The sequence below is a fragment of the Molothrus aeneus genome, chromosome 16, assembly GCF_037042795.1.
Source record: "Molothrus aeneus isolate 106 chromosome 16, BPBGC_Maene_1.0, whole genome shotgun sequence".
NCBI lineage: Eukaryota > Metazoa > Chordata > Aves > Passeriformes > Icteridae > Molothrus > Molothrus aeneus.
In genome coordinates, this window is record NC_089661.1 from 1,414,163 (window position 1) to 1,434,475 (window position 20,313).

General features: G+C 52.1%; 1 protein-coding gene across 1 annotated transcript in view; it reads right to left on the reverse strand.

Annotated features, from left to right (window-relative positions):
- LOC136563453 (syntaxin-binding protein 4-like) overlaps positions 1-20,313 on the reverse strand; it is a 39,523-nt gene that overhangs the window by 11,943 nt on the left and 7,267 nt on the right. The window contains exons 3-11 of the mRNA XM_066560843.1: positions 19,592-19,687; positions 18,724-18,793; positions 17,627-17,701; positions 9,311-9,396; positions 8,155-8,275; positions 4,993-5,134; positions 4,699-4,805; positions 3,800-3,953; positions 2,159-2,231 (exon numbers count right to left, since the gene is read on the reverse strand). Coding sequence (XP_066416940.1) covers positions 2,159-2,231; positions 3,800-3,953; positions 4,699-4,805; positions 4,993-5,134; positions 8,155-8,275; positions 9,311-9,396; positions 17,627-17,701; positions 18,724-18,793; positions 19,592-19,687 — 924 coding nt within the window. The remainder of the gene's footprint in view (positions 1-2,158; positions 2,232-3,799; positions 3,954-4,698; positions 4,806-4,992; positions 5,135-8,154; positions 8,276-9,310; positions 9,397-17,626; positions 17,702-18,723; positions 18,794-19,591; positions 19,688-20,313) is intronic.

Sequence of the window (20,313 nt, forward strand, 5' to 3'; positions counted from 1 at the left end):
TTAACCCTTGCCTGTAAGGAACCATGGAGGAGGGCTGCAGGAGGTGTTACTGCTCCTGAAGAACCCAACCAGACTCCAGAAGGGTTCAGGGTGTCTGTGCCTGCCCCTGCCCACCCTCAAACCATCAGCCCAGGTGACAAGGTTCCTTCTGGTGCCAGTCACAAGATTTGCCCAGGGAGCAATTCCTGTTGCTGCTTGGGTCTGGATAACTTGACAGGGAGCCTGTTGTGCCAGGTCCCACAGCTCCTCTGGAATCCTGCAGCATTTCTCCCTCACACCTCACCCTCCTGGCCATTGGGGCAGGGCCCAGGTGCCAGGAGAAGGCAGTGAGTAGCAGAGGAGCTGCATAATCCTCCTAATCCAGGCCTCCATCTGCTCTGCTAAGGCCTGCAGCTGGGAAGCAGCAAGAGGCAGCAAATGGGTTTGCTGGATCAGCCAGCAGCACTTCCCTCTCCAAGTTCAAGGGCAGAGCCATTACCCTTGGAGCCATGGCTAATCAGGATTAGCTCCATGTGCCTTTGCTGTCAGCTCTGGACACAGCCATATCCAGGGCATCCATCAGGCACCCAGAGAGAGGCACTGCCTGGCCCAGGCTCCCAGCCTGGTGGTTCTTTCAGAGCCTGTCTGTCTCCATGGATGACAACACTGACACAAAGCCTCCTTGGCATCCCACATTCAAATCCTGGAGTGATCAAATCCCCAGCTAAGTCAGGCCATGGGTAGGTCACTGCTGGTACTGGGTTGCTCTGTCCCCATCACCAGGGCTGGCTGTCCATGGTGGCCACCTGAGAGTGTCCCTGGCACCTGCAGGGCGCTCAGGAAGGGAGGACAGAGCTCATTCCCATCCCAGGGCCTCTCCAGGGCAGCACGGAAGGCAGAGCTGAAGCTGCTGAGCTTGCCTAAGGTGAGCAAGCATCCCTGGGAGCAGCTGCTCCATCTCCTGCTGGTCCCAGGCATGGACTAAACACAGTTTAGCTCCAGGGCTTGCCCTTAGCCTTCCAGAGGGGAATTGCAGCAAGGCACAGGGATTTGGAAGCAGAGCCAATGTCCCAGGGAAGGAAGGGCTGTTGGATTTGAGGCTGCAAGAATGGTGGGATTGTTCAGGATTTGTTGGGAAAGTCCATCTTTCCCTCAGGGCAGGAGTAACCTTCCTCTCACAGGGCTATGGGGTACCCTGTGGAGGTTGTCTCCCTGGGCTCTGGGGATTATTGAGGTTTCCTCAATAGTATTAAGGGATTTGGGAAGCTGCAGGGTGATTCAGGTTCAACCCCCATTGCTGCCACACTGTTGGATGAACAGAGTGGTTCTCTCCACAAAAGGTAAGAGCTCAGGAGACCCAGAGCATAAAGATGAAACACAGAATGAAAAAATAAGCAAAAACTTGGATGAAGTTTGGATGTAGAGATAAATTTGATTTATTTAACATCTAAGCCATTTCCCAGCTTGGCCAATTGAGGGCATCCTCAAAGCCTGTTCAGAGCCCAGGGTTGCTGTGTACATAAAAGCACCTGACTGCTTTTATGCTGTGTGTCCAAGACCCCCCATTCCCCCCAGGAGGGAATGTGGCCTGTGGAGAACCTGCTGCATGTCTGAGGTGGGCAAAGGCACTGCTGCAAGTGAACCACAGGCTGAGAGTGGAGGAATTTGTCTTCTTGAATACCTCAGTGAAGAGTTTTGCTACTATGGGCAAACATGGATATAATTACTACTCACTGAGTAAACCAAGCTGCTGCCTGCCCTCTCTCTGAGCAGGCTGAGTGTCACTATCACCCCATTAAATTCCACTCCAGCAGTAGAAACACTGATAAAAAATGTGGTGATAGGACAAGAGGAATGGCTTTACACTGCCAGAGGGCAGGGCTGGATGGGATATTGGGAATTAGGAATTGTTCCCTGTGAGGGTGGGCAGGCCCTGGCACAGGGTGCCCAGAGCAGCTGGGGCTGCCCCTGGATCCCTGGCAGTGCCCAAGGCCAGGCTGGGCAGGGCTTGGAGCAGCCTGGGACAGTGGGAGGTGTCCCTGCCATGGCAGGGGTGGGATGGGCTGGGCTTTAAGGTCCCTTTCAAGGCAATCCATTCTGTGATTCTGTAATTTCCTCAGCTCTGAGGAGGCACAGCTGTTTGTCACCCACACAAAGAGAATGGTTGAGCAGGACTCACCTGAGACTGTGAGCTCTGGTGGGCAAATGTCTGGAGACAAAGAAGGCACAGGAAAAGGATTTTCACGTCTATTCTAGAAAAACAAGACAAAATGGCACAGACAGTTGCTAAGGAGAATCTGTTGCTGTAAATAATGAGCAGGAGATCGAGTTCAAGGCAGAGCCATGAGGGCACCACATACATCCCTTGTGCAGGTGGGCCTAAAGAGATTCCAGGGATTTCTCTGGGAGCACCTGGCACAGGCTGAGCCACCCCATAACCTCTGGTCACACACAAACAATTCTGTCCTTTCTGTAACTGTGCTTGAGTGCTGGGGCTGGTTTTGGCCTTGCCTGGTTTCTCCACAGAAGATCTCCCTGAAGCTCTGCATCCAATCCAGCAGGGAGGTCCCAAGTCTGACCACAGCCAGGTGTAATATTTAGCCCAAACCCATAATTATCCCAGTGAGCAGGGCAGGGAGCTGAGATCAGTTCACACCTTTCCTTTTGTGCTAGGTCATGGCTGAAAGCACAAGGAAGAGGGAAAAATAATCTGAGGGTGAGCACCACCAAGAGAGCTGTGACACAGCTGGGGACTGGGTGCCAAGAGGGCACAGGACCGGTGTGAGGACAGACAGACAGGCAGCACACCTGCCTGGGCACTCTTTCCCTGGTGTGGAAGTCCAGACCTCATTAGAAGTTCCATCTTTCAGCAGCAAAGTGAGGAAAGGAGCCATTTCAGTCCAGACAATGGTGAGATTTCATACAAGTGCACAGCATCACACAAGCTGAGGGTGAGGGTCCAACCACAGCACCCAGCCACAGCTCCAGGGGCTCTGGTGCCTTTCTAGGGCACATCTCCAGCCTGGTGCACCCAAAGGCAGCACATATGTGACATTCATGTAAGCCTGTGTCCCCACAGGTCTAGAAAGCAAAGTGTTTGTGAATGGTCTTGCATGAAAGGAACATCCAGCCAGCTTCTTTTGAAGGAAATTTGTGTGGAAGAGGGCAGAAAGGACACCCAGCATGGCACCAGCCCAGGAGAGGAGTGACAAATGCACAGAATGGAGCTGCAGACCCTGAGGGTTAAACCCTGTCCAGCCATTCACAGCTCGAGCACTTCTCTGCAAACACAAAGTGGAGCTTGGCTTTGCAGCAGGAATGAGCCTGGCTTATCATTAGAGTAGTCAGGAGCAGGAATGGGCTGTGCAGGAATGCTGGGGATTCATCCTCATCACAGGGCTTGAAGAATAAAGAGTTGTGCCTGCCTTTGGCTAGGAGCCTAGATCAAACTGACTCCAGAGATCCCTTCCAGCCCTATGACTGGTGCTGAATGAGATGCAGGTTGCTATCCACAGAAGGGCTTTGTTTTTTTTAAACCTGACTCTTGAAACAGGTCTGAATGCAGGCCCTGGAGATGAAACTCCTGTCATTACCTCCACAGATCCATCTCTGTCTCAAACCCAAGAGAGAAAAAATTATTTCAGATTTAAAACATCTGCCTGCAGGTAAATACATCAACAGCACAGACTTCCCACTGGATTTCCAGAAGTACTACTAGGGACTCCCTAAAGAAGAGTTCTCTGATCAAGGCAAGATCCCAGGATTGGTATCTGTCTCCAGGATTGGTATCATATCTCTTTAGAGATGAATTTCCACCTACCTCTGGGGACCTCACGTGGACCTTGAGCCTGCAGGAGCTCAGGCCATTTCCCACAGCCTTTGGAGGTGGGGATGGGCTGTTGCTGTGCACTGACAGTCCAGGATGTAACCGTCCCCTCCCAGGGATAAAGGCCACTTCTGTGCTTCCCTCGTGTCTTCAACAAACAACAAACACACAACATCTTATTAACAAAACAAAAGGCACAAATTTGCAGAGCTCCCGTGCTTGTGGTTGTCTCCAGGATAACCTGACCTAAGCCTGAGCAGCCTGCACCAGTGCAGCTGGATCTCCACCAGCTGCATTCCATTGAATCATGGAATGGTTAAAGTTGGGAAAGACCCCTCAGATCATTGAGTTTCACCATTTCCTGGGTACTGCTAAGGCCACCACTGACCCCTGTCCCCAGTGCCACATCTCCATGGCTTTTGAACACTTCTAGGTGATTCCACCACTGCCCTGGGCAGCCTGTGCCAAGGGCTTTACAACCCTTTCCATGAAGAAGTTTTTCCTAATATCCAATCTAAACATCCCCTGGCACTACTTGAGGCTGTTTCCTCTTGTCCTGTCCCTTGTTAATTGGGAAAAAAGCCCCATCCCCACCTGGCTCCACCCTCTTGTACAGATCCATAAGGTCTCTCCTGAGTCTCCTTTTTTCCCCCTTTTTTAACTTCAGTTCTGTTTCAAAGCTCTGCTGGGCAGGAGATACTCATGAGGCCCAGAACATCAGGAAGGTCTGGATTACACTTCAGGATGATCCATGCCTTCAAGATTTCCTGATGTGACCACCTTAAAGAATCATTTAAGGCTAATAGTGCCCGTGAAGCCAAACCTTGGTATGAAGTGCTCTGCCTAAGACTCAGCAGCACCTGATGATGACAGGAAATACTTTCTATGCCTACCTGAATTTGGCTTTTTCAATTATTTTTCTGGCCTCCTCATGTGTGCTGCCCACCAGAGAATCTCTGTTGATAGCAATGAGTTGGTCTCCAGGTCGGAGCCGACCATCCTAAACAAACAGGGAGAGAGACACAGCATTGAGAAGGGACATCTCTGCCAAAGCCTTCTCCTGCAACACAAATCCTCATTAGTCCACGCAATTATCCATCTGCTCCTAGAAAAGCTGCTTCAGAACAGCCACAGCCTCTAGAAAGGTGCCCATGGCAGAGCTCCTGAGGGTCTCCACACCAACTTACCTTGTAACAGTCCCCATCTGGCAAAAGCTCTTGGACATAAATCATGGGCCCGTCAGGCCTGTTGGATCCACCACTGATTGTCAGTCCCAAGCCAGAGGAGTTTGCTACAGAAATACTCTGGATTCCTGAGTCAATGGAGTAGCTGCAAGGGAGAGAAGTCTGCAGGTGACTCAAGGTGATCTGGGTTATCTTCTCATAACACTGAACAAACTGCCTGGATTTATTTTCATGTGTGATCCTTCTACCTTCTCCCAGCCTTTTATTTGCATCCTTTCTTCCACCCACCGTTGGAAAGGGGAAGTGAGGCCTCCTGTTCTTTGGCAGACATTGTTCAGTGTTGTTAAAGTGACGGCTTTTCCTAATCCCCAATAAGGGAATACTTGTTTAGAGAAGAAACTAAAGATTTAACCAGAATATATTTGGCATTCCTGGTTTTATACCCAAAAGCACACAAATGATCAACATGGTTGTTGCTTGAATCCAACTAAATCACCAGACAGCAACATACAGATGGACCAGCTATCAAGCAGTTCTTAGGAAACTTCAAAGTGAAGCTTGGGACACACAGCTGGGTGTGTCTTAACCAGGATTTGGACCCAAAATCATGCAAGATGCCCTAAGAAATGGGCATCCTTTACAGCAACACCCACCACACTGTGAGCTGCTGCTGTGGCAGGTGGCTTGCCCAGTTGAGGATGGAAAGGAGCACCAAACAGGCTGAACCCTTCCCTCCAAGAGCTGCTGGACAGGACTCAACAGGCCACCAAGGCCCAGCCACAGCAGTGGCTCTGTGCCAGCAGGGAGGTCTGGCAGTGGCAGAGTTGTGGGAGCAGAGATTTCACTGAGCTCCCATGGGCAGACTGCAACAGGGGGGGTTGGGGAAGGATTTGGTGGTGCATGAGGATCAGCAAACGTTTTCCTCCAAATGGGATGGGTGCAACTGGTGGGTGTAGCTGGGTTTTCAATTTTCAGTTTATTTCCACAGCAGCCCCTGCCCAAAGAGTCTGTGCTGGCTCCTCGTGTTACAACTTCAGACACAACAGCAGCTGAGCATCCCATGCCCCACAGTGACACCAGCACGGGTTCCCAAGCAATGCCATCCCTGGTGCTCACACACCCCAGGGGCAGGGGTGCATGGGCCATAGTCTTATGAAAAAACATTGCTGTAAGGTGAACAATCTTAGGGAAATGATGTCATGAAATCAGCATTAAAATGCTCTGTTCAACCCAGAATCTCAGACACTGACTGTGGTGAGATTGCATTGCATCCAGCTCCCATTGCTCAGTGGAGGGGCAGGACCTCAGGTGATGCCACAATGAGAAGTCACAGCCTGGGGACAACCTGTGGTGAGCAGAAGGGGTGGCAGCCACATGCATGAAAAGACCCATGGCCCAAATTACATCTCACAGCTGACCACCAATGCTCAGGTGAAACCAGTGGTCTGTGATTCCAGGGGAGGAACCTCTGGGGCCCGGCAGCTGCATGGAAACAAGCAGAACATGGCACAGCATGGCAAGGAGGTCACCAAGACAGGCTCCTTTAGCCTAAATGCCCCTTTTCCTGCCCATGGTGGAGGGGTTGGAATGAGATGATCTCTGAGGTTCCATCCCACCCAACCCATTCTGGATTCTACACCTCAGCCTGGAGGGAATTAACAGCACAGTGAGGATGGCTTGAACAAAGCAGCTGCCAAGTAGATGATCTGGTGTCTCCTCTGTGTGGGTCTCTCACTCCATGCAAGCAGCTTAAACCTCTGGTGCCAAATATTTGTCCTCTGCAAATCCCTAATAAGCTGGTATTTAGCAAGAGGATTTACTGGTTCTGCAGTGAGGGCTGATTCTCTTTACCAGTGCCTTGGCTTGTTTGTGCTGGCAAAGGAGGGGAGCTGTGAGCCCTGGGGACAAATGGTCCCCATTCCATGACTGTGAGCAGCCTCCAAGCTGTCCCTCTGGAGAAGGGCCCTGGAGACGAGACTGCAGAAAAACCAGCTCAGCCTGTCCCAACCCCTGACCCTGCAGAATGTGCCAGGGCAGATGGCCACATGGAAACACACTCTGGGAGATGCTCTGGCCACCAAAGGATGAGGTGACTGCAGGCTGATGACCCCAAAGCTAAGGGCATCAGGGAAGTTTGCATGCAGCAGTGCTGGTGCTCTTGGAGCATGGGGTCAAAGTGCCAGGAGCAGGGCAATAGGAGACAAGCTCCAAAAACACCTCCTGAAAGCAGCACCAGCCTTGCAGGAACACTCTGCTCGTGGTTTACAAGGGGATGTGCAGGGCCCTCTCAGCTGGCTGTAAACCATGGCCTCTCCCTGGGATTCAGAGGGGAGGAAGAGTGTGGAAACCCAGGGCACCCCAGGGAATATTTCTCTGTCTGCTCTGGGGTGCTCTAACCCCCAGGGGAGCACTGACTTTGACCCTCATTCATGGAGAAAGTTTCCCAGACTTCAAGATAAACTAGAACCAACAAAAGTGTAAAATGATTAGAGAGAGTAGTGTAGGTGTATCACTTGGTGAGAAATTGAGGTTTTGGGATTTTTAGTATGTTGTGGATAGAAGCAACATGGAGTGCACAGGGTGTTACCCTAGGTTTCTTCTTCATGCTTCTTCTTCCTTCTTCTTCATGGGTTTGGGTGGCATTTTGTAATTGGGCAGAAAAGTCCCCATTGGGGGCTCTTTGGGATCAGTTATTGGGTTAAAAGGGAAAATAATCCAGGTGTCAGCTCTTAATTGGATAGTTTAGTCTTCAAAGACCTTATACCAAGAGATTGTGGCCATTTTGTGCCTTCTAATGAAAAGCTGCCAAACTCACAGTAATGAGACTGTTTTACTGATAAGAAATAATAAACACTTGAATTACTGTCTCAAGTGCCTTCAGTCCAGACTCAGAAAAACTGACAACTGGTACTCCCACAGAAGAGGAGCTGCTGCATGGTGCAGACATATTAATTGTCTCAACTGGGAACCCTTTCACCCCCATTGGAACAAACTTCCCAGGAATAGCCAAGATGCCACCACCACATCCAGAAGATGCTGTGGCCTCTGAACCGTTGTGGTGATGGAAGAGTAGAGAGGTCATAAGGATGAACAAAACTATTCAACAAGCACTGGAATTCTTTAGTGGGTGTATCCCTCTGACATTTGGTGGTGCCCTGTACGTACTGTGCGTGAGGAGCGTGCGGCAGGCTCCCCAGGAAGGGGCCGTGGGAGTTGGCAGGGCTCAGCAGCAGCGGGCTCTGCGAGCGCGAGGACGAGCCCGAGGAGGTACTCTCCAGGTATCGACCTGAACACCAAAGGTACAGTCAGTGCAGGGCACACAGACACTCCAGCATCACCCTCCCCCCTGCTCTGCTGCAGAGAGATGATGCTGCACTCCTGGATTCCTGGGGAAAGCCACGTGGTGGTTAAAGACATCAGGATAGGGCTGAAGGAGAGGAAACATTCAACCTCTTTGGCACAGTTCTGTTGTCATTATAGTGCAAGAGTTCTATTGTCATTACATTGCATGGGTTCCATATTGCTAGAGTTTCATACCTCCTTGATGTTTCTTGTAGGCAGCTCCTCTAGGCACTGACTCGTCCTTGTCCTCACAGCAGGCAACTGACTCCAGTTCCCCTTAACCAACCAATCCACTCTTTTATAACACGCTTCTTATTGGCTACAGGCGTGGCCTGTAAACATCAGGCCTGCTCCTAATCCTTAATAATTGGCTCAGCTGCAACTCTTTAGGGAGTAAGATTACTTTCTATACTACCTTTTTTTACTTATGTTACTATTTACTTTATGTTCTATCCCCCTACACACTTCCAACGTGGGACTGCCAACCCCACACACCTCTGCCATAGGGGAAGGGCCAGCAGCTGTCTGGTGGGATGCCAAGCTGTAGGGAAAGCTTTCTTCCCTGGTACAGCTTTTTGTGCTGGCATCTTGCTAGGTCAACCTTGTTGCATCTCATTAAACATTAGCAAATGAAAAATAATGATCTTTAAATGAATTATTTCTGAAACACCTTGAAATTCAGAGCAAAAATGTACAGCTGCATTTACTGATGGAGTCACCTGCCCAGCACATGAGGCAGGCAGAATCTGGGGATCAGGGGAGTGGTTATGACCCCAATTCAAGCCTCCCTTGATCACCCGGTGGCAGCACTGGCCACGCTCTTGGCATGCACCAAGGGTCTGCAATGAGGAAAGCTTTCTTCAAACCTCCACCCCAGCACCTGCTCAAATGGAACCACAGCTCCTTCAGAATGACACTGGGATAAAGGAAATTTTCTCTGCAGAGAGAGGGGCTTTCAGTTCTCTGCTGAGCTACTCACTGCCGCCGTGCAGGACCGGCGAGCTCCGCGCTGAGCCCGTGTTGCTCTGGGAGCCAAACTTCTCCAGCAGCTCAGAGAACTCTCTCCTGCAAACAAAACCATGGTGCAGTCAGCTGCTGCTCAGGACTCCCCCCACATGATTATATGGCAAGAGAGCCCCTGATGGCAGGGACTGGGTACCAAGGCTGCAGGGCTGGTGCTCTCCAGCTGTGGGAGCAGACAAAGATTCCTCCTGCACAAGGGGAACACCCTGCTTTCAAGAGCTTGTGCAAGGCTTCAGGTCTATAATCAATCTCATGGCAGTGCAGCTCTCCTGTGATGGGCTGGAGCTCCAGAGTGCTCCTTCCCTGCCCTGGAGTGTGTTCAGGACAAGAGGAGCTGGGAAGGGTTGTATCCTCAAAGGTCTTTTCCAATCTTTATGGTCCTATGATTCTGTGGACAGGCTCTGTGCTGAGAACTGTCATTCCTGAGAGAGGGCAGATGAACACTGGAGCCCTGCCTTGCATCCTGCCTTGCACCCCTCCTCATGGATCCTCCTGGGAATGTTTTCACCCCAACTATAAGGCTTAAAAGTTTTGCAAACACACCACACAAATTAAACCCTGCCAGAAGGAGCTGTAACTGCAAACATAACCCAAAAATTCTTGGCCAATTTGTGACTCCTTCTCGGACAGTTAAATACAGGTTATTATCTGTTTTACCTCCTCTTTTCCTGGACAGAAATCAGATCCTGTAGGTCTTGCTGGAGTAAAGAGAGAGATGGCTTTCAGGGCACCTGCAGAAACATCAGCCCACTCTCCTAACCCATCCATGATGATGTTCTCCACAAACATCACAAGCTATACCCTTGGAGCATGACAGCTCAACAAAGACCTGCATGCAATCTCATCCCCAAAATTCCCTGGAAAGTCATCTCCATGCCCAGGCACCAGACACTTTGTTCCAGGCTGAGTTTGACCACCATGTGTGGAGCCCTTGATGAGCTGGAACTCCCTCTACACCAAAGGTGATTTTCCTCATGACCTTTTTTTGTGTTTTGGAACTTAAGAACTACCATCGTCCACTACATTTACCAGCTCCTGCCTCATTTCTGTAACCTTTCTTTGAGTTGCTGTGAGCCCCTCACATCCTTTCAGATGAGGAGGCCTGGAAAGGAATCACATCTTCCTCATGCTCATGTTTGGCAGCCTTCTGATCCAGCCCTGCCGCGCTGCTCTCATGCTGTCCCTCTGCAATGGGGGCTGTTCTCCCCTTCATAATCCAACCCCACCTGAAGGATCCGACCTTTTGGCAGAGAGATCCTCAAGGATGACTAATTTCTTACACATGCCAGTTAATAAGCATCCAGGCAGTGGGACGGACCCTGAAAATGTTGTTTCAGTGGCCACAGTAACACCATTAGATGTCGTCTTTGAAGGCAGGAGGGAATCCCCATGGGAAGGAGCCTTCCTGATGCCATAGCCCCAGGAAAAGCCTGGTTATGAGTGGCTCCCTCTCAGGCTTGACAGTCAGACAAGCTCAAGAGGTGAACCTGTAGGAACCCAGCCACAGCAAAGTTCCCTGAGCAAGGAGACTGCTGTGACACACTCGCAGACGCTGCGTCATCTGCGTTCCTCACCAGGACAGATGTTGGGTGTTATTGGCTAGATTAGAGTCAACAATATTAAATGATGAATGAATCATCAGCTCCTCAGGTTCCTGCTGGAAATACTCTCAGTAATTTACATCTTCCCAGTCACAACCAGCTCATTAACAAACTTCAAAGACCAGCGCATGCCTTATCAAATATTGCCATCAAATTTATGCCTTATTCATTCCATTTAATGCTAATTTAAACCCAAGTGTCACACAATGCTCAGTGACATGCCTTGGTGAATCCCAATATTTGCATCCATACTATTGTCTTTATCAACCAAACCCATGACCTTAAAAAAGGACCAGGACTTTGTTCAGAACCCCCACGTCCCACAGAGCTCTTTTGGCTTTCACCTCTTGGGCACAAACTTCCCAGGAACAGCCAAGATGCCACCAGGACACCCAGAAGATGCTGTGACCTCCCAGTCATGGTGGTGATAAAACAGTAGGGGGGACAAGAGGATGATCAAAGCCATTCTCCAAGCACTGGAATTCCTTATCGGATCTACCCCTCAGACAGTGGCAGGCATTTTTGGTGGCCCATCAAGGGACAGCTGTGTGGGGCCAGCCCTGTGTGACCTGCACTTACTGTGCATGAGGAGAAGGCAGTTTCATAATGTAAGGCACCAAAATATGTAAATTATTAGGAAAATTTCTCCACTGAAAGGATGTCAGACACTGGAACAGGCTGCTCAGGAAAGTGGTGGAATCACTAGAAGCATTCAAAAACCATGTGGATGTGACACTTGAGGACATGGTTTAATGGTGGCCTTGGCAGTGCTAGGTTAAGGGTTGGACTCGAGGGTCTCAGAGGGTTTTCCAGCCTAAATGATTCCACAAGCACTGGGAAAGCAGAAGGACAAGTCAGCCCCTGCTTTGCTGATCCCTGAGCTGAGCCTTGGGTGGATCTCAGCAGAATTATTCCAGTTTGCCAGTAAAGCTTCTGCAGCTGATTCACACCAGTTTCACTGGCAGCTCACACAGCCGTGGCCTTACCCCTCCCTGACCCCTGCAGGGGCAGGTCCAACACGCTGCAATCTCACATATTATTCCCAGTGGTTACCAAGCCACCAGCACTTAGGTTTTGTTTTGGGCTGGGTATTTCTGTGGTCATCTATTGTTCTATTTTCCTCAGATAATAATCCAGCAGAGCACAGAGGAGGTTATAAACGCCAAACAATGGCTGAAATACTCTTAGTCAATGCAAATGCAACTGGTGCAGCAGCTCTGTGACCCTGCAAACCCCGTCACCAACCCGTGCTGCCAAACTCTGTCATAAAGTGAGCACATGCATGGGCTCAGCACTCCTTGTTGTTGTTTATTTTGTGTCCTGAAATTCGTCCACAAAGGAGGTTTATCATTATTTTCTCAGGAGCCTGAATGAGCTGTGAGACTGGGTCCAGCCCAGGGACAATGTGACCAAATGCCACCATCCCAGCTCCTGCTTTGTTGGTCACTCCTGCCAGCCCCAGTTCCACCAGGGACACAAACACATGACTAACTTGAGGCACACATTTATCCCAGCAGAAAGTAAAGCACTTTCTGGTGCCAGTCTCGTGGGAATTAATTTTGTGCTCAGTGCTGTGTTTGGAGGAGCTGGATGGGGCAGACAATGCCCAAACATTGCAGATTAATGAACGAGCACACTGAAGGAATGCCAGCAGGCCTTGCTTTGTGCTTTCAGACACCAAGAAGCTTCAGAAGATGTCTTTAATATTTAAAATTTGACCCTTACTAGAACATTGTGAATTGTCAGGTGCCTGCAGGACTAAAATGCCCAGCTTGATTAAAAAACAACAACTGTGGCGTTGTATGAGGTGGAAAGTTCATTTTAACAAGCCCTTCTCCAGTTTTTTTTCATTAGGATGCAAACATTTGAGGTCTGGAGGATGCTTGCAATAGAACTTGGCCCTGGAGAGCCTTCAGGCAGCCCCAGGGTGGGATGGGGGGTCTGCCAGCAGCAGCCAGCTCCAGGATGACTTTGCTACAGATTAAGCAGCAGGGGGTCAATCTCCCCGCAGAAAATTGTTATTTTATCTCATAATGCCTCTTTGTGCTGCCCTTTTGTTCCTGGAAGAACAAAGGGAGAATCCTACATCAAAGGTTACACAGCGTCTGGAAACCTCAGCTCTGCACCACAGCTGGGAGAGAAAGTGGAGCCTGTGACATCAGAAATTACTGGTTTGTCTCAAAAAAAACAAACCTGCAGGTGAGTGGGAGCCATGAACCCAGAGCACTCCAAAAGCATCACAAAGGCAGATTTTCTCACACGGCTCCACTGGAATTAGGGCACCCCCAGCCAGCCTGGAGCTGACACCCAGCTCTGTGGGGAGGTCACACCCTGGAGGGGAGGGATGGGGCATCCAGAGGGACCTGGACAGCCTGGAGAGGGGGAACCATGCAAAACTCATAAAGCAAAACTCATAAAGCACAACCTGTGCAAAACTCATAAAGCACAACAAGGCCAAGGGCCTGGGTCAGGGCAATTCCAAGGCCCAGTCCAGGCTGGGCAGGGAAGGAACCAAAAGCAGCTCTGGGAGAAGGATTTGGGCTGTTGGTGGGTGACAGCTGGACCTGCCCTGGCTGTGAGCACCCAGAAACCCCCCTGGGCTGGGCTGAGCCCCCTGGGGCAGCAGTGGGGGGGATTCTGCCCCTCTGCCCCCTCAGGTGAGACCCCACCTGCAGAGCTGCCCCAGCCCTGGGCCCAACAGCAGCAGGACCTGGAGCTGCTGGAGAGAGTCCAGGGGAGCCCAAGGGCTGGAGCCCCTCTGCTCTGGAGCCAGGCTGGGAGAGCTGGGGGTGCTCACCTGGAGAGGAGAAGGCTCCAGGGACACCTCAGAGCCCCTTGCAGGGCCTGAAGGGGCTCCAGGAGAGCTGGAGAGGGACTGGGGACAAGGCATGGAGGGACAGGACACAGGGAATGGCTGCCAGTGCCAGAGGGCAGGGCTGGATGGGATATTGGGAATTAGGAATTGTTCCCTGGGAGGGTGGGCAGGCCCTGGCACAGGGTGCCCAGAGCAGCTGGGGCTGCCCCTGCATCCCTGGCAGTGCCCAAGGCCAGGCTGGGCAGGGCTTGGAGCAGCCTGGGACAGTGGGAGGTGTCCCTGCCATGGCTGGTGGGGGATGGGATGAGATTTGAGACCCCCTCCAACCCAACCCATTCAATGCCTTCCCTCTCTGTGGGTGGGATGGAAGCAGTGCCAGGCACAGGTGCAGCTCAGTGCTCTGGGAAAGGCTGCCTGCTTTTCCCAAGGCCCAGCCTTTGTCCCTGGCACACCCAGGGTTGCTGGAATCAGCCCCAGCCCTCCCTGCCAGCTTAGCACTGAATGCTCAGAACAACAGGGCCATGGGCTGAGCTGTCACTGTCACAGGCAGGGCTGGCAGGGCAGGAGGGACTGTCCTGCATCTACACCAGGCCAGGCACCAGCTCCTGCCACAGCCCTTCTGCTGGGAGAAACACGGTGGGCACAATGACCTGGGAGCTGATTCTGCCCCTGTACCTGGGCCTGGGGGCAGTTCTGGGCCCCTCACAAGGCAGACATGGAGGGGCTGGAGGGGTCCAGGGGTGGGACCAGAGCTGCTAAGGGGCTGGAGCACCAGGAGGGGCTGAGGGAGCTGAGAAGGGGCTCAGCCTGGAGAAAAGGAGGCTCAGGGGGGCCCTTGTGGCTCCGCACAGCTCCTGACAGGAGGGGACAGCCAGGGGGTTGGGCTCTGCTCCAGGGAACAGGGACAGGACAAGGGGGAACAGCCCCAAGCTGTGCCATGGGGGGGTCAGGTTGGACACCAGGAGGAATTTCTCCGTGGAAAAGGTGGTCAGGCCTTGGAAGGGGCTGCCCAGAGCAGTGGGGGTGTCCCCAGCCCTGGAGGCGTCCCAGGAACAGCTGGACATGGCACTGTGGGCTGGGAGATCAGTCAGAGGTTGGACTCGAAGATCTTTTCCACCCTCAGAGATGCTGTGAGTCTGATCCTGCTCCGTACTGCAGGGCACTCAAAGAGGAGCAGCCTTTCCTTCCTGCTGCCTGTGCGAGCCCTGCTAACCCAACAGCCCCTGTTCCTGCCATGCTGGGGATGCATCTCGTGTGGAGACACAATGAATTCAGTATTTGATCCTGCCAGGACCCAGAGGTGCAGCACAAACTGGCTCCTCCCAGTGATAAACCTGACAGACCAGGCCCATATCTGTGCCAGGCAGAGAAACAAGGAACTATTGTGACTTTCAGGCTGAGAATGAATAAACAATAATTATGACTATGCATTAAAATTATCCTCATTAGCTGAAGGTGAGCACAGACCAAAATCAGATTTAAGCATCACCTAAACCTGGTGAGTCCAGCTCCAAATCTGAATCCTCTGCTTCAATACTGGCGTTACTGCTGCTCTCTGCAGCCCAGCTGATGCGACAGGCCCAAAACATGCATCTGATACATGCCAGAGACTGAGTGCCATGAAAAGCACAGGTAATTTGGGCCTATAATTAACTCCAGAGACAAATAATAGCGTTTATGACTCAAATTCACCCGAGGGCAACCACAACAAAATGCTACTCAGCTGAGTCATTGGGAAAATTGGCAGGAGGGTTGGATCCAAACCCAGAGCCCTGATGTTCCCTCCTCCAGAGTGCTTTGAGCACTCTGGGTGAGGAAGGATCTGAAAATAAACTGAATTTTCTCTGCCCCGTGTCCTCCTCAGCGTTCAGGTCTCATGGGGTGCTTTGCTGGGCAGGGGGAAGGGGGGAAGCTGCCCTCAGCTCATGGCATGGCACCTCCCCAGGCATCACCCCCAGAGCTGATGGCCCCTTCCCACCAGGCTGGCTGCTCACCCTGCTCAAGGACTGACTTAAAAGATAGCAGGGCATCAATAAAAGACAGAACTAAGTGGGAAAAAAAAGTGGAGAGCAGAAAAATCCTTCCCCACGTTCCCACAGCCCTTAATCCTGGAGATATGTATTCGTGTGTTAAACAGTTTGCGAGATGATTATGTAAGTGAAATCTCTGCAAATCTTTTGGAAAAAGGAATAAATAAACTGATTACTTCTCCCCTCTCCTTCTGGCTAACCTTTTGCAGATTTAACAGATAACCAACAGCGAACGGAGGCCAAATAAATCCCTTAAAGTTCCATTGCCCTGCCGGCCTGCCCCAGCTCCCCGCAGCGCTCGGGGGGAGCCGGAGCCACGCCCGCTCCAGGAGCGCTTCAGGAAACATCTGCTGCAATTCGGGATGTTGGGAGCTGCAGAACAGCTGGGAACAGAGCGCGGTGGAGGCAGAAAACCTGAACTGGGGGCTGTGGCTGAGAAATCAAGTGTTTCAGAGCAAGTCGTGCTGCTGCTGGACACAGGGATGGAGCTGTGGGATCCATCCCTGCTGCTGGGAGAGTGCGAGATGCTCACTGGCACTCTGCCCTGCCAAGGGACTGCTGTGATCCACAGCTGCATCCTGAGCATCCCTGCTTGGAGCAGAGGATCCCTGCTGACCTACTTGCCTCACCCAGCACTGCCTCAGAGCTGCTGAAGGACTTGCACTTGATGTAATAACAGGAGATGCCATTTCCCCTGGAAGAGGGTGGCTAAAAGCAGCCCGTCATTAATAGCAAATAATTCTTCCAGCAGTGTATTGCTGTGTCAGAATTAGTCTCATGCCTGTCATTAGAGCACTCTCACTGCTCTGCCAAGGCAGGAAGGCTGCACAGCAGCTGATGGATAAGGAATGCATCCATCATTAATCATCCATCATCTCCACACTAACGGGACCTGGGTGTGCTCAGCAGGGACTCTGACCTGAGGCAGCCACGGGCAGAGCACAGCCTGCCCACAGCCACCCTGCCACATCCCACCGTCATTCCTCTGCTTCCTGCAGCACCTCAGCTTCCCCTGCTCCTGTCAAGGGAGAGGATGTGCCAGCACAGTGTGCCAGATCTCCTGTGGGATATCAGCAAAGACCCCACTAATCCATACCTGGGTTCCCACAGCTCTGCCCTCTCTCATCATTGTCCCACACAGCTTAAACCCAGTCAAGACAAGACTGAACTCTTTCCTTCTCCTTCCAAACCCTCTGAGTCTCTCCAGAGAGAGCAAGGTTTTCCAGGGAGCAACAAGGGGACAGGTTTAGGGAGAAACTCCTCATCCTCCCTGAGAAGGAGGAAACCTCTGGGAAAGGAAGACCTTAACTCAATGTGTCTGATACATGCCATGCTCAAGGACAGACTTAAAAGATAGCAGGGCATCAATAAAAAACACAAAACTAAGTGGAAAAAGAAAGTGGAAAGCAGAAAAATCCTTCCCCATGTTCCCAGAAAGGAAAGGGAAGATCCTGCTGTGCCTGCGCATCTGCATCCAGAGCTCTGTGCAGGATGTGCTGAAACACCCCACAGCAGAGCTGAGGGAGCTGTGCCACCCTACAGCCACGACTGGAGCAGCCCTGGTCCTCCCTGGGGAAGCACCTGTGGAAATCTGCTCAGTGCTGGAACGTCCCACAGACCCCCCCAGGCAGGGCTGGAGCTGGGAGCCACCAGGGGAAGCTTTGCTTCCTTCCATTCCAGCTCCACTGAATTCCCACCAGTGCACAGTGACCAGAGACCCCTTGCCACCTCTGCCCTCCCCGTGGGCTTTGAGCCCCATTTGCCCCAAGGCTCTCCAGGTGTGGTGCCCAGGAATGCCACCAGGTCCCTCCCCACTGTCCCCTGACCTGGCGTCGTCATCGCGGGCGATCAGGAGCCGCATGTGGCTGGTGGCTGATGCTGTCCTCAGGATGTCCACGGCCCTGGAACACAAGGACCATGACAGGTCAGTCCCAGCTCCCAGCAGTGCTCCCCTGGCCCCACCCTGCTCACCCCACAGCTGGCACAGACCCCTGACCTGGGCAAACCCTGCCAGCAGCCGAGCTTTGGCTGGATGCTCTGTTCCCTGCCCTGGCAGCGAGGCTGAGGGCAGCCCAGCCATATCCTGGCTTCCCACTTCTGCAGGAAGTGAGAAATCCCTGATAGCAAAACCCAGCAGACACCAGTGGTGGTGAGCAAATCCCCCTGCAGAGCCCATGGCAGGGGCTGGGATGAGGTGCTCTGGAACATCCCTTCCAACCCACACCATGCCAGGGTTCTGTAATTCCCAGCCTGGGGAAGCTTCCATCCCAGGGACAGCCATTTTCTGGGTCAAAATAGAAGTACCCCTGGCAGGCAGGGCAGCTGCTGGGAGCCAGGCACAGCCTCCCACAGCCACAGAGATGTTCTCATGGACAGCACCAAGCCCAGCTGCTCTGGGGCTTTGGCAGCAGGACCAGCTCCTCGTGCTGCTCCCATCCAGCCTTGGCACCTGGTGCAGGAATGCAGGGCAGGCAACAGGACAGCACCGTGTTCCATGGGGAAGGAGAGCCCCACAGTGCTGGTGCTCCTGTGGAGCTGGGAATGATTCTCCTGGTGGGGAGCTCAGGGGCTGGATCGTGGCTCCAGGAGGAACTGGAGCTGCACTGTCAGGCTCAGGCACCAGCTGCTCTCCTGTGCTGGGAGCTGCAGGATGTGCTGGGAAGCTGCAGCAGATGGAGTGGAGGTGCCAGGAGCTGTTTCAAACCCAGCTTTTTGGGGAGATGTCTGAGCATCTCAGATACAATTTGGTCTCTCTGGTCTGTTTTATATTGAATCTTCCTGTCTGATCATTTCCAAGTTGGCTCTTGGGAGCAGCACACAGAATGATGCCCTGGTGTCCCCTCCATGCAACCCACAGCCAAAGCCACTTCACAGAATCCCACAAAAGCAACAGGAATGGGAAATTTCCATTTGGACATGGTACCTCTCACTTGTAACCCCAATTAGGGACTCTCCATTGACCTCCAGGATCTGGTCCCCTGGCTGCAGGCGCCCTAGAAAAGAAAACTAATGGATAGAAACTGTGGAAAATACAGCTTGAAGGGACTGGGAGAGGCTGGGCATTCCCTCTGTGCTCAGAGACAGGATGAAAAATGCATGGGCTGTTCCTGAGATGCTCGTCCGACCTGTTTTTCCAGATGTCCATAAATGAATTTCTGCAACCTCCCAGAACAGCCCGTGCCAAGGTCCCAGCACTTCCTCTGCTCTAGGAAGTTGCAAAAGTAAATGCTGAAAACTGCAATAAAGCTTTTGCTTAATTCACTTTGAGGTCAAGTGGTTCAGTTCGAGGTCAGGTAGAAAACCATGAGAGGCACTTCCACCTGTTCTGGATTTATTTTCCTTTATTGGATGGAAAAATGATGTAATAGCTGGGGAAAAAAAAGATCTTTTTGGCCGAAGTTGTAAAAGGTGAGCTCTGCAGACCCCTAATACCTACTTAGTTGAACATATTCAGAATGAAATCAGTGACCCAGAGCAGAGCTGAGTTTGCAAAAGGATCTCTGGTGATTTTGGGGCCACAGGGAGGTGGGAAAGGACAGGAAAGTTCTTGTGTGGCAGAGATGGGTCATGCTCTACACACACAAAGCAATAGAACAAATGCTGAGGAGCCAGTCCAAGGCTGCTGTCAGATGTTAGAACAACTGCCACTCTAAAAAAATACCCCCAACCACTGGAAAATCTCCAAGCAAGCACCCAAAATATCTAATAAGGGATGAAACAAATATGTGGAATAAATGCCCTCAGTCTGGGCTGTTTTCAGCCCTCATAGCACTGCCCTGTGTTCCACTCACCATCGGCATAAGCAACACCCCCTGGAAGGATCCTCTTGACATAAACTCCATATTCTTCTCCAGTGGGCTCCTTGATGCCACCAATGACCTTGATGCCTGCAGGAAGAGCACAGCCCATGGCACAAAGGCAGGAGAACCAGAGCTGGCACAGGCCATGCCTGAGGGGTGCAGCCCCAACCTTAAATTCACAGAATCACAGAATGGTTTGGGTTGAAGGGACCTTAAAGCCCACCCAGTGCCACCCCTGCCATGTCCAGGGACACCTCCCACTGTCCCAGGTGCTCCAAGCCCTGCCCAGCCTGGCCTTGGGCACTGCCAGGGATCCAGGGGCAGCCCCAGCTGCTCTGGGCACCCTGTGCCAGGGCCTGCCCACCCTCCCAGGGAACAATTCCTAATTCCCAATATCCCATCCAGCCCTGCCCTCTGGCACTGGGAGCCATTCCCTGTGTCCTGTCCCTGCATGCCTTGTCCCCAGTCCCTCTGCAGCTCTCCTGGAGCCCCTTCAGGCCCTGCAAGGGGCTCTGAGGTGTCCCTGGAGCCTTCTCCTCTCCAGGTGAGCACCCCCAGCTCTCCCAGCCTGGCTCCAGAGGGGCTCCAGCCCTGGGGCATCTCCATGGGCTCCCCTGGACTCTCTCCAGCAGCTCCAAGTTCATCACTGATGGGAAAGGATCTGCTCCTGCTGCAGATCAAATCATTCCTGGTGACAAGTGTTCCTGCAGGAG